The sequence below is a fragment of the Ceratotherium simum genome, chromosome 14 (genome assembly GCF_057802395.1).
Source record: "Ceratotherium simum simum isolate JZ-2026a chromosome 14, ASM5780239v1, whole genome shotgun sequence".
NCBI classification, from domain to species: domain Eukaryota; kingdom Metazoa; phylum Chordata; class Mammalia; order Perissodactyla; family Rhinocerotidae; genus Ceratotherium; species Ceratotherium simum.
The window spans coordinates 31,907,190-31,926,557 of NC_141913.1; the positions used below are offsets into that span (position 1 = coordinate 31,907,190).

Here is a 19,368-nt window from a genome sequence, read left to right on the forward strand (position 1 = left end):
TTTTCTCTGAATATAGCTTTTATCCCAAGGCTCATAATTTTAATCATTCTTTTATTAGTACCTTCAGTTCTCCTGGCAAAATCTCACCCCTTGATAAGCCTAATTAATTACCTGATTTCTCTGTGCCTGAATATTGCAGAAGAAAAGCACATGGCCTAGCCTATTGGTATCATTATAAATTCATGATCACACACATCAGCTGGGCACTCAGCACCGTCTGCCATCTTACATTTCTCTAGGTGGGTTGTTCTCCCTGCTCTGCAGTGACTCTCATACCTTTTCTTCTCTGTTCTTCATGCCCTGCCTCCCAATCATCAAGTGACAGATGTACCCCATACTTAATGGAAACAAATAGAAGCCCCTAGGTAAGAATGGTCTCAGTTTCCCATCAGCTGGTTTACAGACATGAATCCCTTCCCTTCCTTTCTTTCTGTTTTCTTTTCAAATTTTTTTTTAATTTATTTTATTTTTTTCCCCCAAAGCCCCAGTAGATAGTTGTATGTCATAGCTGCACATCCTTCTAGATGCTGTATGTGGGACGCGGCCTCAGCATGGCCGGACAAGCAGTGCGTCGGTGCGCGGCTGGGATCTGAACCCGGGCCGCCAGCAGCGGAGCGCGCGCACTTAACTGCTAAGCCACGGGGCCGGCCCTTTCTGTTTTCTTACACAGAGGAAATATAACTCCCATCAAAGATATGATCTCTTCTTTTCCTGGTAGAAATATTTAAGTATGTGTTAGTATCTCCCATCTTAAAAATTCAAAAATGAAAAAGACAAGACAAAACAAAAACTCTCCCTTGACACCACATCCCTTCAAATAGCACCATATTTTCTCACTTCTCTTCATGATCAAGCTTCTCTAAGGAGTTGTTTGTACATTCTGATGCCCTCTTTCCTTTCTTTCCAGTCTTTAATCCACATCATTCTGGCTTTGCTTCCCATCATTATATTAAAACTTACTTTGCTAAAGTAGTAATACTGATGACTTTAATGTGTGGTTGCACTTACTTTTCAGTTCCTCTCAGCAGCATTCAGCAAAGTAAATGACTCCCTTCTTGAAAAACTAACTCTTCTCATGGTTTAGATGATCCCATACCTCCCTTGTTTTCTCTTCACCTCTCTGGCTATTCCTTCTCAGTTTCCTTCATCAGCACTTTCTCTGCTGCTTGACATCTTAATGTTCCTCAGGGTCCTCTTCTGTTCTCAATTTATACTCTTGCCCTAGGCTGTACTGATAAACTCAAATTTATATTTCTAGTGCATTTCTCTCATCTGAGTTTTAGATTCATATATCCAAATACCTACTTAATCTCCATTGTATATCTGACAGGCATTTCAAATTTAATATTTCAAAATACAACTCTCTCTCTCCACACTAGCCTCACTTGGAATTTCCATCTGTAAAGTAACAAATCAACCCATTTGTTAAATCCATAAATTTGGGAGTTACTGTCAATTTTTTTTCATTCCTACTTCCTCTCCCTCAGTAAGTCCTATTAATTCTTCCAAAGTAGTTTTAGAATCTCTACACTTCTCTCCATTTCTACTCTCACCGTTCACTCTTCTAGACTATTTTAATAGCATCTTAACTGATCTCAGGTCTATACTTTTCAGAGAAACTGGAGTCATTTTCATAAAATGTAAATCAAATCATCTCACTCTCCTGCTTAAGACTTTTAAATATCCTTTGCTTTAAAAATAAAATCCATACTCAATATTGTGACTTAAAGGTCTTGCACAGTTTGACCTTTGCCTACCTTTTCAGCCTCCTTTACTTTAGTGTTCACTATACTTTAGCTACATTGGGCCTTTTTAAAATTCCTTAAACAGTCAAGTTCATGGCCTTTATACGTAGTGTCATTTTGGTCTTGCCTAAATATCACATCCTCATTGCGGCCTTTTCTGACCTCCCAAGCTAAATTATTTCTATAACTCTTTCTTGACTGTCTCTCTCCTCTACTAAATGTTAAGCTTACAGTAGGACAAGGAAATCTGGGAACCATGGTGTCCTTAGCCTCTCATATGCTGCCTGGTTTAGAATAAATATTGGATGAAGAGATGGAAGGATTGACAGATGCATGAAAATCTGATCTGTGACAGAAGTTATATAGATGAAAACTCATAGGCAAATGTAGACTCTCTTATTTCCCCCTTGTTATTAACAGATGGTAATATAATGTATATACATGTCTTTTAATTCTTTCAGCAAGATCTCTGTACCTTCTTGATATCAAGAGCCTGCAAAAACTCAACTCTGGCTAATTATTTATACTGGTATGTGAAATAATTTTGTTTATTTTCTTGTCACTCTTTAGGACTATTTTTTTTTCCCACACTGTAAACACAAAGGCAGTTTAAAATAAGGTCTGATCAGTCATCAAAAGCCTCAATGCAGTATTTATATCTAGCTGTATTCCTTTACAACTGTTCTAATGAAAATGCTTATTTGCACCACTGTTTCTGTTTCAGTCTCTTTCCTGGATCTAAGATAAAACTGGGTAAGGTCATGGGTTTTTTCAGTTTGATATCTGTTTGCTTTTATGCTATTTAAGTAGTGTAAATATGATATGTCACACTCCTTCAGGAATGTGTATTTTCATAGTATTTACCAAAACATATGAATTATACAAAAATAGAAAGTTGGAATTTGAAGTTATTTATCTCATAGATGAGGAAACTAAGGCAGAGGCATGATATAACTGAACTTGGTAAAACCTGAACTAGGATTAGATCATTTATCTTGCACTTTGCTATTTACAGAGTGCTTTCAGTGACCTTTTCTCATTTGTCCCTGTGAAGTTAAACAGGGCAAGTATAAATATTTCTGTTTTACGTGAGAACAGGTTTTCTGAGTGAGTTGAAGGAAAGAAAGAGAGAAACTAAGGCACAGAGAAGCTATCTGACTTCCTGAGACACAATATGAAGCATGGCTCCCTTTATCTGTCATAGAATTCTCGAGTGTAAAGGATGAGTAGCTTAAGCCATAACGAGAAATATTTTGGTTCAGTAAAGAAAGCACTAGGATTAAACACTAGACAAGAGAGCCTTCTGCAGTTTTACAGAGCAAACAAAGGACAGAGCCAGCTGGGTAAACCCTCCCTAAAGTCTTCTATATGTTTGACAGAACATGTTAAACTTCTTGACGTACTCATATTTTTTAATGGGAGAAATGATCTTTGATCTAATCTTACGGCTCAATTTACTGTGTTTACTTAAACAGTACAAATTAATAGATGTCCATTCTGAAAGCTCATTATTTTCGAAGAATACTGTGGCTTTCCATGAAGAAATTCAACAAAAGATTACCTTGTTTTACACTGAGTTTAGAGAAACTGTCCTGTAGGTCAAATCAAACCTTACCTTCATTCTGCCACTCTCCAACATAATGTTGTTCTAGATACTGCCCCTGTAGCCAAGAAATAGGACACAAAATCAGAGGGCTCTTTTAACAAACACAGGTGTTCATTACTTACATAAACAATAAATAATTGTTTAGTTTTAGTCTTTACGCTTTTCTTTACAATGAAGAGAAACCGCTATCAACAATCTTAACTAAGTGTCATTTTTTTCTTCCCCTTTGAAACCTGTGATTTGTTTTCCCTGTTAGCCTTAGTGGTGGGAAGAAAAGTAGTTCCTTGCTTTTACTTTAGCAGTTTACTATAATATTCATAAAACTACATTTCCCTCACATTAAATTTCAGTGTGTCTTTGAAAATATACCCACAAAATTTTTTGGCTAGTTGTTAATCACCATTTTTACTTTGAAAATTTTGCTTGGAAATTCTCATATTGCCAAATAGCTATTTCCTTTTAATGTAACCTCTTGCTTCCTAATGTTCTACATATTCAAATCTGAATTCTTAAGTGTATGTCTATTCACTGGTGGTATGGAAAAATATTTCCTCATGAAAATCTAAGTAAATATTTAAAAAGAAATAAAGAAAAAAATATATGGGGCATGTTGCTGAGTTTTTGAGCAAGTACTTATAAGCTTCTTAGGTATTTTAAAATTAAGATTTCATATATTTTTAAATCATATACTAAGAATTACTTTATAGGTACTTTTATTTCATTGCAATGTTCATGGAAAGTTTTCTCTGGCTCAGAATTTATAGTCTAGAGTAGTCAATATTATAAGAGCCGTGTGTACATATATTGATTATGTGGTGTTTTAAAATTACGTATGTTTTTTGACTACCAGATTGCATTGTAAAATCTGAATTAGTTATGATAGAATCTTTGATCTCTTATTTCAAGTAGGAAGAGTTTTTAAACCATGCTGAAAGCAGCTGAACAGTAGGAAACCTATTAGGTGAGCAATTTCCAACAAGGTAACAGTGTCTGTTCAGAAAGAGCACTTTGTTTTCTCCATAGATAATAAACGAAGTGCAACCCCAGCTCCCAATCTTATAAGCATTCCATCAAATTTAGATTTGATTTGTGTTTTTCCACTATATCTGTGATTCACTGAAGCTATAGTGTGTATGTTCATTCTCTGAGAGGTAATTGTTTTTCCCATATTTACAGTTTACGTATTACATATTCACAAATACTCATGGGGCAAACAAGCTATTGATGTGGACTTCTGACTTTGGTAGACACTGCTTTTGTGATTGTAGGGTGCAAATGTGGGTAATAATTTCAAATAATTGGTTTAAAATGATCATTCTCTTCCTGTGAACATGGACTGAATAGTATAAAAATATTAATCAAGTGTAACAATTTAAATGCCTGTCACTGTTAAGCTTACTCTATTATAACAAATATATTACAATATAAATTTTAATTGTGCTATTTCCTTTTCAACATTTTGAATTTCCTTTTTCATTTGTTCCCTTTCCAGTGATTTAAACGGGATTCCTGCTATAGCCTAATCCTTGGGGGCCTATAGTTGTGCAGAGAATCCTTTTAAAATGAGTAGTGTCAACCTTTTAAGCCACAGCGGGGAGTTATAGTCTCAATCTGTAAAGTGTTGGGCATCAGGATCTATAAATCATTCCAGTTTTTTATTTTTATAGCTATTCCAGTATGTTGAAATTGAAAGTAAACTTTGGTGCTTTGCCATGTTTTACTATAACTTTTAAGACCTTTCAAGGTAATAAAGGTTATTTACCCACAAAATGAAATTGCCGGGAAACAGGTAGCCCACTGATGTCATCTTACAATGGGTACCTGGGCAAGTTTGTCTGCATTTCTACTTGAAGATGACAGGTTGCAAGGGAATACCTTAGAGTGCTTTGTTGAATCTAGCTTACTGCTGTGAACAAAGAATTCAGAAATGATTCAGATCTAGGTGTTCCAGTCTTGCTCTAAATTTGTTCTTCACATTTAGAGATGACGCTGTCATTTTTATTTTAGATGGACTTTCTCTTTGCAGCAGAACTTCGGCTTGAATGATTTTGAGAGGTGTTTGATACTTGACCTTTATCATGAGCATCAACATATACCCTCAATCACAGGAAATGGCTGGGCCATTGTGTTTACTTGGTGGTCAGGGAGACCGGAAGAGAGCAGTGGAGCCTATATATTGTGGTCATCTGTATTGCTCATTTGGAAATGAGTTTGCTACGTAAACACACAGGAAAAGACAATGGATATGCTAAGGTGATGGAGACAGTCAAGGACTTTAAAGGGTAGAAGGATATGGATTAGATTTGAATAGGACTGTATTGACAGTTTTATAGTTTAGAATCGCTGTCTGTTTGACATTCTTAGGTGGTGTCCTGAAATGACCAAATATCCTGGAATGCCATGAATAGGAAATAGGAGTTTATCTTAACTGTTCTTAGCTTATTCATCTAGGACAGAGCTGTCCAATGAAACTTCCTGCGGTGATGGAAATAATCTACAATCCTGTACACATGGCTACTGAGCACTTGAAATGTGGATAATGTGACTGAGAAACTGAATTTTTAATTTTAATTAATTTTATTTTAAATAGTCATATGTGTCTTGTGGCTCTAGAAGGCTTTTTTGATTCAAGATTCAAGAATACTTTCTTGAATTTTTGGTTTAGAACTCTTATTGTGAACATGATATGGTGGATATAGTGTCATGGTTCAGTTCCTCATACCACTTCACGGAAAATTCTAGGTTATAGAACTCTGGGAATGTCTAGAACACCTGTTGTTATTATGGTAAAGTGTTGCACTGGGAAGTTGGGAGAGGAAGGCTTTTACTTTTATCATCTTTTAAAATATTTCTGTGTATAAGACTATATGGGGTATGTCAGGGCCTACTGAAAATTTTTAAGGTATGGCATCTGGCATCAGTTTCTTTATAACCTATGAAGGGAGCTAGGAGTTTAACAGGTGAAACAGTGACAAGCAAGGTAATGTTATCGACACAAGTTGTGTGAGAGGCTATGCCTGTTCTAGAAAGTCAGAGAAGGAAGAAATTGTTAAGGTGTGTGAAGGCAAATAAGTGGTTGTGACTTGAAATTTGTGAAACACTATCAGTTAAGGAGGTTGAAAAGTTTCATGTGGTTTTTAAAAATAAAACAGTGTGAGAGTAAGCTTAGTAGAATAGAAAGAATTCTGGCCTAGGAGCCCAAAATCCTGGATTCTTATCTCAGCTCTACCAGCAACTAATTGTGCCACCATGGGCGAGACACAACCGTTAAACAAGCAGGTTGCTCTAGATCTGTGTTTTTTAAACTACACCTCATGATCCATTGAAATCAATTTAAAAGTTCACAATCTAGTATTTATTATCTAAATAAAAATGAAATAGAACAGAATAGCAAATATTAACATATTGTTCATGGAATATTGCTACGTGAAACTTGTTTTCAGTTTTAAGCATTTGTGTGCACAGATGTGGCTGTGTACCAAGTTGTGATATAAAACCTGTTTGTTATTATGGCTTGTTCCCATCAGAAAAGTTAGAAACACTGGATTAGATGACCTTTAAGATCTAATCCAGATCATTGCTTATATGATTTTGTAATTGTATAAATGGTTTAGGTTTAAGAAAACATTTAAAATTTCTTGAACTCTCTAAAACCACAGTTTTATGATAGAAAAATTGAAGATTATATATGAATATTTAAGAAATGGGGAAATTGGATGGGAAAGGAAAAATCAATTTAAAATTTTATTCATCTTTCAGAAGTATGTTACTGAGAGAAGTAGCTTCAGAGTGGTTTTCAGAATGAGAGCATTATTTAATATTAAAAGTATTGTATTACATAGATTATGAACATGTTGTTCTGGAGTTACTTGGTAGATGCATGAGCTTAGATGATTTCTGAGGATGTTAATGGTCTATGTACCTCATAAAGTATTAGGAGAAAATGCTTGTTCTGATGCCAAAATTTTTAGAAAATCTAGGATACTGTACAAATTAAGGCATTACTATTATCAATTTACCTTTTATAGATGGTTGTATATGTTGTTCCTTAGTTTTCCACTTTAAAATGATAAATATATGATATTGTAAAATTACAAAATTATTATTACAAAATAAATGATGATAAAATGTGTTTCATTACTTCCATTTAATTATTTTTGCAAATGTGAATTAATCTGTTTTAATGGAAAAGTATGTTTACAATATGAATCTGAGTTTCATTTCACATTCATATGACTTAACATATTTTTTAGGTATGTGATAGTGGAATGTGAAGATCAGGATACTCAGCAGAGAGATCCAAAGACCCATGAGATGTACTTGAATGTAATGAGACGGTTCAGCCAAGCATTACTGAAGGTAACCATTAGGGAGGTTGGCAAGCACAGTGCATGGGCCAAATCTGGTCTATTGCCTGTTTTGGTATGTCCTATGAGCTAAGAATGGCTTTTATATTTTTAAATAGTTGAAAAAAATCGAAGAATAATATTTTGTGATATGTGAAATTCAAATTTCAGTTTTCATAATTTTATTGAAACATAGTCATACTCATTTGTTTTTATATTGCTTATGGCCTTTTTTGCACTATAATAGGAGCTGAATAGTTGGAATGAAAGCAGTATGGCCAATAAGGCCTAAAGTATTTATTCTGGGCCCTTTATAAAAAGTTTGTTGACCCCTGATTTAATGAAATAAACCTATACATGAAACAAAAAAACCAAAGCTTTGCTTTTTCATTTCCCTCTCTGTTTTCTATTTTTCTTATCAAAACTAGGAGGTACCTTTCCAGAATTCTGGCAATGGTCATATTGTAGATAATGGTCATATTGCAAATTCTTCCTATATAACTTACATTTTTGCTTCTTAAACAGTTTCTAGAGATATGTAAAGCCGTTTTCCCCCTGGTGTTCTTGTGATTCTTAAAGCAGTGTCACAGTTCAGCCAGCAGAGGATGCACGGGTAATGAAAAGAAAACTCACAACATTAATCTGTGATTTGCTACAGAAATATTTTACTTCATAGCATCTTTTATCTGCTGTTTCATGTTCCGTGTTCTTAAAAATTTAAATCACATCTTATTGAACTCTTTGAGACTAAACTTTTATGTAGTTCTCAGAGCTCAGAGCTTCTCTACATCAAACCGATTGGCAAATAAGCAGTTGGTCCTCTCTTCTGATCTCAGTTCTATCACTGACAGCCTTTGTCATCCTGTGAAGAAATTTCAGTTTCTCTGAGCTTAAATTTCCTCATCTTCGAAATGAGGATGATAATATTTGCCCAGCTGCCCTTTGCATAATTGGGAAGATGAAATGAGAAGATGTATTTTACAATGTTTTATGAATAGGAACATTCACTACATAAGACTTTATAAAAGGCATTTAGTTTTTATGACTTATATTTTACTAAGCAAGCATGTATTATGTTGCTATTTGAGTACTTTCCCTTTCTTTTAAGTAGATTTTTAGTTTCTTGAAGGTAATATTGTTTCTGCCATATGCCCAGCACATTTATGAAGACATCATAGGCTTCCAGATAGTTACTAAATCAATGAGTGAATGCATTTTGGATGAGTGAATTCTATCTTATCACGTGATTGTATGTGAAAAAAAGTGCTATTTTTGATAGACTATAGCATTCGCTGAAGGCCCAGATAATTTTCAACTGTGGAAGAGTTGGTGGCGTTGAACTAAGTTAGCAGGTTTCTCATTATCTCTGAATCAAGATAATTAATCTTTTTCAATTTCACTTTGTATTGAAGTTTGCAGTTATTAGAGGAATAAAGATCACCCATGCTATTAAAGAAACCCTGATCATTATGCTACATAGAACTAATTTTCCTTTCCTTGAATCCCTTCAGGGTGATAAGTCTGTCAGAGTTATGCGTTCTTTGCTGGCTGCCCAACAGACATTTGTAGATCGGCTGGTACATCTAATGAAGGCAGTGCAGCGTGAAAGCGGAAATCGTAAGAAAAAGGTAAACCTATGTGCTTTGCTTTCTGTTTATGAGTAATAATGCCTTGCTATCATAAGATCCTGAGTTTTAGTACTGTCTCTTTGGGCTGATATATTTTATGAAATTCTTATCACGTAATTATAGTAATAAGAACACTTAAAAGTACTGATTATGTGCGAGATCCTGTTTTTTGAGTTTACATATAGTGATTTAATCTTCATAATAACCCTATAAGTTAGGTCCTATTATTATACCAATTGTAAGGAAAAGTAGGGATAGAAGGTTAAGGAATTTGTCCAGTGTCCTCAGCTAGTAAGTGTTGGGATTGGGAATGGTACCCAGGCATTCTGGGTCCGTATTTTTATCTATAATGCTTTATTGACTCCTATTTTAGAATCTTAGCATCCTAGAATATAGTCTATTTGACATGGAAAGGACCTCTAGAGATCATTTGGACTAGAATTCTTATGAGAAAATAAAGGTCTAGAGTGACTTGTCCAAGGTTGCAGAACAAGTTTAGTAACAACACGGGCTTTGTATCTGTTCTAATGGCTAGTACATTGACCTTTCTCTCAACAGTGAGGCCTCTGCTTGATGAGAACAGATGAGTACCTATCTGTTCTTCATGTCATTTTTCCTGATCCGTAGCCTGAAGGATATGAAGGATTTACTTGCTATCTTCTCTTTACCTAATCCCGTCATAGGCAGATCGTTCTTATCGACATTTGTAAAACAGCACAACACATTTGACTGTTGTTCTACAAACTTGGGAGAGGAAAGTGGAGAGAGGAGACGGTGAAAAATGGATTCAGGAGTTCAGAGGCAGGGGATCAGTCTAAAGAGAACTGCTAGCAGAGATGTGTGCAAGGAATGATATTTGCAAGGTTAGGGAGGAGAAAATAGGCTGAAGGGAAACATATTTTCATTGAGTTGGAGCTTTCTCTGTTGTTGGGAAGAATCACAAACCGTGGTTAAATAACTAAATCCCTAGTGCCGTTCCTCGTGGAGCCCATCTCCCCAGAGGGGCCTGTGTGAGAAGCAGTGTGATCCCAAATGCCCACTAGCAGAGGGAGTGTGTGTTCCTGTGACTGTCAGTTTGGGGCATACACTTAGAGGGCAGTTTCTTCTTACGTGACATGCTCTTCTCTTCACCACACATGCAAGCCTCTGGCTACACCTCAGCTTTAGCTCTTCTGGAGAATGACTGTCTATCTGAAGCATCACTTAGAGCCCCCCCCACAATAAATGTTGTTTTTGCCATAGAGCAGATATGTTAAGTCAGACAATCCCAAATATAGTCTCAACATTGGCTAAAAATCTTTTTAGACAATTTGTTATGATATGGTAAAAGACAAATGATGTTATTTACATAGATTTACTAGAAACAAGCCCCGGCACCATGGAGAAATGCCGAGATGGCTCTCTTCTATCATTATTTGTCTTACTACTAGTAGTAATGAAATGACTACTGCTAATTATTTAAAATTGTATGTAGCACTTTTCCATCCCCCATAAGGAAGTTGGGAGAGACATTGGTGAGTACACAGTGTTAGGTAGGTGGCAAGGTAATCAGTGAGTTACATGTCAGATGGTTAAACCAAATGATAATATTGTTGCTATCTTCTTTCTCTTGTCGACCTCTAGTTTAGGAAAAATTCTCTTAGAAGAGATCTCTGGGTTTAGATATTTGAGTTCTAATAAAAATGTGTTTTTCATCGACATTTTTAAAAAAGTAAAGCTTTCATTTTGCATGTTGAGTCTCTTTTCATTTTGTGATTCTTTAGGTCATATTATTCATTTATTTGTTCTTTAAAAATCTATTGCATGCCTATTGTGTGCCAAGAACTTTTCTAGGTTCTGCGAATACAACAATGAATATGAAAATTCCTACCCTTGTGAAGCTTATATTCCTGTTGGAGGAGAAAGTAAACAAAATGAATAAGTAAAATGTATGGTATACTAGATATAGTGTTGTGTACTCTGGAGAAAAATAAAGCAGGAAAGGGATGTTGGTTCACAAACTGGCCCCCACACTTTGAGGGGAAGGAGAGACCAAAGAGAGAGGCAGGCCACTCCAGATTGGTAGGTGGCAGTTTTAATAATCACGGGAATGTACTTAGGAGGCTTGTCTTGGGTGGTCACGAGACAAGCAGATCTCTGCACCCATCCACCAAATCTTAAAAGTTTATGTAGAGGCCATAACTCGGTTCAGTCACGTATACCATCCAAATGGTCTCAACAGTACATTGCTCTCTAAAGGCTGCTTCTTTGAAACCAGCTCCTGCTGTGGGAATGGTGGGGAGAGCATACATTGCAAGTACACAGGGGAAGGGGTGAGGAGCCTCTGATTGCCCAGGTCCAGTTCTCTGGTCAACTGGTGGTCACATCCTCTTGATGGCTTCCTTCAACAACGGGAATAGGGAATAGGAAGGGCTGGGTTCGAGTAGTAAGGCAGTGTTTCACTTCTCAATAGAATGGTCAGGGAAAGCCTCACTGAGAAGTTGACATTTGGACAGAGACCTGAAGCAGATGAGGGAGCAAATCATGTGAATATCTAGAGAAGACTTCCAGCCAGAGGAACAGCAAGTACGAGGGCCCTGGTGTGTGAGCATGTGTGACATGTTTGAGAAATAGGAAGAAGCCCAGTGTATTGGGAGCAGAAGGAGTATGGCGGAAAGTAGTAGGAGATGGGGACAGAGATAATAAGGAAACAGATGGAGTATATCCTTGTAAGCCATTATAAGGACTTTGATTTAAACAGTGAGTAAGAGTGGAAGCTAATGGAGGTTTTGAACGGAAGAGTTACATGACTTTCATTTTAGCAGCAGCACTCTGGTTGTTTTTGATAGGACTATAAGAGGCAAAGGTTGAAGAAGAGGGGCAGTCAGGAGGCTATTGCAAGAATCAAGATGAGAAATGATTATTGCAAGAATCAAGATAAGAAATGAAGGTGGCTTGGACCCCCGGGCTTACAGTGGTGGAGATGGTGAGAAGTGGCTCGATTTCTCACCCTTCTCTTATTATCTGCTTTCTGTTTATTTTATTATTTATTAGAACATCAACTAGAAATTTATTGTGATAGGATAACTTGAAATTCAGATTACTTGACATTACTTCATACTAGTATATCTGATCATACATTCGGTTAGGGAGTAGATTTACTGATTTTTGTAAGGGACATGTAGAAATTCATACCGGTTTTCAGTTGAACTTAACTTGAACTTTTCATCATTCAGAAGGAGATTTGGAGTGTTACTGAAAGGAAGGAATTTAATTTGATATCTTTGTGGTCCTTGAAACATATTATTTTTTTGAACTTTCATCTCGTTGATTCCAGAGTTCTCTCCTTTGATGCATACTTCTTCTCAGCAGCGTTACAGTTGAAGGGCTTTGTGCTGCTGGGATTGGCAAGTCAAGTTTTCTCCCTTTAAGAACAAGCTCGCCTGTTTAATGACTGCAAAACTTTCATAGCTTTCAGAGGGAATAGATTGTTCTTTTGAAATTTAGTAGAAGGCCTTGGCCCACTGTAGATGCTGCTAAATGACGAAGCTTTTCACCATGACTTGAATTTCTCAGTTTCTGAAGTTGTGGCGAAATGCAGTATGTATGTCAGCTGTAGGAAAAAAAAATGTTGATATCTTAGGAAAAGTTTGATCAGACAGAGTCAATGAACAGTAAAAGGTAGGGTCCAAGTTCCTCCAAGTGAATTGAGTTTACTTTTTAAACCCAAAACATACCGTGGAGCAGCATAATGCAATTCTCACTGAGTATTCGGTCATGAAAAATTATGCTTCGAATGAAATTATAATTTCTTTTTGTGGCTTCACAAAAGCTTTGAAAACAGAAATTGAGTCTTAAAGTCCAGCTTGAGAATATTTCCAGTTCTCAGCTGCAGCAAGGGAAATGTATTCCCTAACCTTGAGCAAGTCCAGCTTTTCATAGTCAAGGGATTGCTCCTTTAAATTGTTCTGCTGCTATTGTCAGGTGGAGTGTAAGTGCTGGTCTCTCACATATACTATCTCCTTTATGTTACTTTGCATATTCCTTTATGGTGCTCTGCAAATATTTGAAAGTTAACAGAATCAGTCTTTACGTCTTTACCGTGTATTTTATAAACCACTTTTCCATTTTAACCTAATTCTTTCTAACTTGTTCTCCCAGAATGAAAGACTACAGGCTTTGCTTGGTGATAATGAAAAGATGAACTTGTCAGATGTGGAACTTATCCCATTGCCTTTAGAACCCCAAGTGAAAATTAGAGGAATAATCCCAGAAACAGCCACATTATTTAAGGTAATTGTGATGGGTCTTTAATGTATATGATTTGAACCTAATTCTTTAAAGCTAGAACAGAGACGCTATCTTCGAAAACTATTACATTGCAAGTAATATCTATAACTTTATTTGATTTAGTAAATACTGGATAAAAAGGTACTTTTTACTTATCAGTATGTTTTGATATAAGATCTTGTATTACCAATAGGCGTTTTTATATGAAATGTGTAAAATATTTTTATATCTCTGGGTTGTTTTTTAATCTTTAATTCTTTAAACTATTTATTAATCAGAGCCACTACCTGCTTTTTTCCAAGTAAGCTTTCTTTTTAACAAAGTTAAATTGCAAACTTATATTTTATATTCAGTTCATAAGTTCACATGGTTAGGTATGAGTCCTAGTTAACCTTTTTAACATTTCTCAATCTGCTATCTGTTCTTATGACTTAAATTTTTTCTCATATTTTCAAGTAGTAATTCTTTTTAGTCCTTAATAGCATGCCAGGCTTTCTTTTGGCCACCTCTTGGATAGATAGAAATGGCTGGTGGCTGCTGCCTTCTGTAATTGGGCCAAGGGACTGAGCATCACTACCTGTTGAACCATCATTATCTGCCCGGCATCATAATGAAAGGTCACTGTGTTTTAGGTTTTGTGATTCCAGGGTGGAGGTCATAAGTTGCATTGGGATATTACTTTGCATCAGATAAGAAAAGACTCATAGAACAACAGCTTAGGTATATAAAAAGAGATGTGATTATAGGAAGAAATAGTTCAGATTTTTTAAGGGTATGATTAAAGGCAACGTATGGCAGCCCAGCTTACACAACTGAAACATAAGTTTCATAAAGCAGTACTTAAACTTACTGCGTGTTATGGACTCTGATAGTTTCCATTCTTTTAAAAACTATTCTGTTGCATTAATTTTTAAATGTTGCTTGCTACCTATTTAATTGGTTTTAAAACTCCTTAATGGATTATAACCTGCAATTTGAAAAGTACTGATACAGGAGATAAAATGTGCAAATATTTCTTAGTTCGTGCTTACAGTCCACTGGAGGCTGAAATATAAAGAGCTACGCCCAAGATGGTATACGTGTAACAACTGATGTTCCCTTGGGCTGGAACTCCCAAATAAGACCAGCTTCTAATACTCTCATTCCCTAAGGACTAATCAAGAGCAGTGAATCAAAAAGATAGTTTTATCACTTTTTTCTAACAGGATGAAAAAGAATATCTAAGAGATAGAGCAGGAGTTGTAAGAGTGAGGTGTAAGAATATCTTATACTATTGTTAGGTGGATTCTGGACCCATTTTTTTCCTTAATTATATAATTTTATAATTGTGTCTTATATACACAAAGTAGATGGTCAATAAAATATCATGAGACATCTCATTTGATCCTAATATCCAGTCCTGATTTTTTTCTTCCAGCCCTTAAGTATTTGGACATTCTTAAAATTTCTGAGTTGGAGTTTAGGATTAATGGTTCTAGGACATTTACTACATAACTCTACCACAGTAATTCTTAATCATTTTTGTGTCATGAATGCCTTTGAGAGTCCAATGAAAGTGATGGATTATACATTTGAGATAGTTACCATATGGTTGCCCACACGCTGAAATTTCTGCTTGGGAAATATCCCTTGAAATTTCTTGCAAGAGAATCCATGAATTCTTGTCCTTTTATGAACTTCTTAGAACTAAAAAGGTTGTGGACCCAGTTTTTGGTATTTTTAAACAGTATTTTTTAGACCTTAGCTGAATAGCTGAAGCTAGATCTTCATGGAGAGTGAGCCCGTTAAGGTACTGGGAATAGTGCCAGTTGCCCTGTGGTTGTCATCTGCTTGCTTTAGATTTCAGATAGAATCTAAATTTCAGAATCAGATCTGAATCTAAAAAGGGAAATTACAACAAAGATCCTCTTGCCTATCATTTATCTTTAGGAAAATCACTTCCAGTATTCTTCTTGAGCTTTTGTGAACTAGAGCAAAAGATAATTTGTAAAGTGTATTTTTGCCTGGGGTGATAAAAGGATAGTCCAAATTTAAGATACAGTTCAGAGTTGCAGTCCACTAGAGGTTATAAGTTCTAAACATATATTCTTTGAAGAATTTTTGATGCCTTTTTCCCCAACGTTTTATAGGATCATTTTCAAATATACAACAAAGTTGAAAGAATTTTACAGTAAACTACTGTTTTCCTATCACTTTGATTCTGTTAACGTTTTTCTGCATTTGCTTTGTCACATGTCTATTCATCCGTCTGTGTGATACTTTTTGTTCCATTATTTCTCATGGCCTTTGTAAATTAAGATTATTATCGTTTGTTTTCTTTATTTGTCAGACTCATTTCTTTTATTTAGATTATTATAAATTTCTCCACATTTCCATCTTGTATAATTTCTTCTCAGTCATCAAGACCAATAGCGCGTCTCTCACAGGACAGTTTTCTGACCTTTTATTCCCAAAGTAGTCGTCTCAGTGTGCTACTCCATGTGAGGTTTTGTTTCTGAAGAGAATTTAATTTCATTTTTTGTTGGTTTAAACATTTACCTAGGGCCGGCCCCATGGCTTAGCGGTTAAGTGAGCACCCTCCACTGCTGGCGGCCCGGGTTCGGATCCCGGGCGCACACCAACGCACTGCTTCTCCGGCCATGCTGAGGCCGTGTCCCACATACAGCAACTAGAAGGACGTGCAACTATGACATACAACTATCTACTGGGGCTTTGGAGGAAAAAAATAAATAAATAAAATTATTAAAAAAAAAAAAAAACATTTATCTAAACTAAATCCAAGATTTCATCTAGTTAAAGTAAAGATTCTGGGGAAAACATATAGTTATTCCAGAATAAAAGATACAGATATTTGAGATCTCCCTTCCTTTTATAAAAGAGGAATTTGAGTTTCAGAGCTGCACGACTAGTCATATACCTGCCCGTTGGTAACCAGGGTTCTTGACTTTTATCTGGTGCATTTTTTTGCTGCACTGTTTCACCTCTTTTGCTCCAGTATGCCTCCAATAATAAAATAATAGTGGTGTGCATATGTAGAATGTCTGCTCTGTTATTAGGCGTGGTGCCAGACTCTTGACCTCTACAATTTCTGATTGCTTTAGCAACTCTGCAGAGGAGGTGTTATCTTTATTTTACAGGTGAGGAAACAGGTTAAAGAATATGCGCAGGATCATTCAGCACGTATCTGGCAGAGCTTGGATTCATACCCATGACTGACTCCAGAGCTGTGCTCTTTATACCATGTAGTCTTCTGACTATTAGCCAGCTCACTGTTCTCTCCCAGGTAGCCGAATGCATCTTGCTGCCAACCCATCTTGTTTGTTTCGGTCCTGTTTATCTGTTTGTTTACCTTACATGTCAGCATTTCCTTCTCTCTATTGTAAATCTTCATGCATTAATTTACATCCAAATTTGAAAACTATATTTTTTATTTCCAGAGTGCTCTTATGCCTGCACAGTTGTTCTTTAAGACAGAAGATGGAGGCAAATATCCAGTTATATTTAAGCATGGAGACGATTTACGCCAAGATCAACTTATTCTTCAAATCATTTCACTCATGGACAAGGTGCCTATAACCTTATGTCAGTGGGGAACATTATTTCATTTTAGAAAACTGTGGTTTAATGCATATGCTAGGTATGGACATGGAAGTGTTTGTAACGTTCAAGTACAATCTAGAAAGCTCAGCAACCTCCACTTGACCTTGAACAAATCTGGCTGCTGTTGTACAGAATGGCTCTTGTGATGAGTATAAAATGAAACTGCATGTGTTCCTTTGTATAAAAACTTTTTTCCCAGTCAAGATCTCTCCATGTTGGATTTAATAATTTCCTTCCTCTTAGTCAACTAGATCTTCTTGTTTTTAAAATCTCATTCCTGTCCCTGGGTTTTAAAGGAACATATTTGCTCTCATTTTCTTTTTTCTGAGTTCTGTAATACTTTATGACAAGAAAAAACTGCATAAATGAGTAGGAAGAACCCTACTGTTCATTGAAAACTACTAACAGTGATTTAGAATAATATAAAAAATTTGGCATACCATCAAGTAAGTGCTTAATAAATTTATTTTGATGATGAAAGTTAATTAATTTAGTTAAACCTAATTTAGGTTTAACCTCCTAAATCTCTTATATTAAACTGCTGTAGTACTTTCCTGCAAAATTGTTTCATAACAATATTTACATTTGGTTAATATATTTTGTCTTTTGATCAAAAGCTGCTACGGAAAGAAAATCTGGATTTGAAGTTGACACCCTATAAAGTATTAGCCACTAGTACAAAACATGGTAAGTTTATTTTATACCATGATTGTTTATTTCAATGTCCAATGAGTATACTTTTCCTTTTCTAATCGAAAGGTGTTGAGAATGTTAGAGACTGAACTCATTTGAGGCGCTGAAGACCGATTGGGCCAGCCTGCCTCCCTCACTCCCTCCCTCCATTCCTTCCTCGTCAAATCATTAAACAGCATATTTGGAAGAAAAATTAACACCTTTGTGATGTATTTTTTTGCATTCAAAACTGATTATAATTCACAGTAGTTTCTTACATGGTGATCTGTGTCCTTAATCATCATTTGAAAGTTACTATGACCAGAGTGGCTTTGTGCTGTGCTCTGCTTATAAAAGCCACTCGACAAATGACGTTGCATTAATAATTAATTTTTTATCTAGATCTGTAGCATCTAAGTCGTTTTGAGATTGAATAACCTCTGGAAGTTTGGTGGAAGATTCCCTAGAAATGCTTGCCTAATGCCTATTGTGAATTCCACAGTCTTGTTACTTTTAGAGCTTCTTACCCTTAGCTATGTTGGAGAAACAAAAGTATCTCTTTTAGGTTTCCTACCCTTCCCCTGGCCACTCCCAAATCTTTTTGATGTTTTAATTCCTCTTCTCATTTTCCTTTCAGAATGATCTTGTTAAAAGTGCAAATATGCTCTTTGACTATCCTGCATACCTGATTTACTAGCTTTTATTTGCTCTTGGGACAAAGACAAAAGCCTTAGCTTAGTTTACAAGTTCCAGCATGGTGTGACATCCCGTCTGCACCTGTCTCTCAAGCCTCTCTTTTGCCCCTCTCTGCCTTGTTTCCTAGGCGTTAGCAGCACCAGCCACCTTCCAATTTCTCAAGTGCTCTTTTAAGCCTTAAGGCCGTCTCATATGCTATGATCATTGTCTTTAACATCCTTCCTTCCACAACTTTACCTATTAACTTTCATTATCCTTCAAAACATGGCTCAAATGTCAGATGCCCTCTGATCTCTTGTAATTTAGGTCTCCCTACACAATTTCCTTTCAGAGTACCCTTTCATTTGTAGTATTTATCCCAATAAAACTTGTAGGCTTGCACGATCTGTGATGGCAGGTTCAAGGCTCTATTTTTTACCTGGCAAAGTTCTTGCTACGTAGTAGAAAAACAATTTCAGATTACTTAAAGTGATTTTAAATTTGGAATATTTTTAATGGATATATGTTATAAAACTACAGAAAGAAGAAATTTTTATGCCTGGTTTAAGAAGCTTAGTCTATTACTTTGTATTCTTTGTGTACAGTAATAGTAATTGGCCTAGAGAAACATGCACACTAAATCAGCTTAATTTTTTAAAAAATTTCCTTGTTCCTATGACATAAATGCCAGTATAAACTTAATATAGTGTTTACAGACCTCTTTAAGTTGTTCAGGTATCTAGTGTATACATTTGTAAATGAAGGTTATTCGTAGCAGAACCTTTATTTTTATTGCTTAACCAAATGTGGAAATTAATAAAAAGAAA

General features: G+C 35.8%; 1 protein-coding gene across 3 annotated transcripts in view; it reads left to right on the forward strand.

Moving 5' to 3' along the window:
• The window catches only part of PIK3C3 (phosphatidylinositol 3-kinase catalytic subunit type 3), a 153,045-nt gene that overhangs the window by 69,367 nt on the left and 64,310 nt on the right, over positions 1-19,368 (forward strand). For all 3 annotated transcript variants that reach the window (XR_015554316.1, XM_004422483.3, XM_087439166.1), the window contains exons 13-18: positions 2,207-2,274; positions 7,605-7,710; positions 9,209-9,325; positions 13,466-13,597; positions 17,032-17,160; positions 17,812-17,881. Coding sequence is in view for 2 of the 3 variants with exons in the window: in XM_004422483.3 (XP_004422540.1) it covers positions 2,207-2,274; positions 7,605-7,710; positions 9,209-9,325; positions 13,466-13,597; positions 17,032-17,160; positions 17,812-17,881 (622 nt within the window). In the remaining variant the exon portion in view is untranslated. The remainder of the gene's footprint in view (positions 1-2,206; positions 2,275-7,604; positions 7,711-9,208; positions 9,326-13,465; positions 13,598-17,031; positions 17,161-17,811; positions 17,882-19,368) is intronic.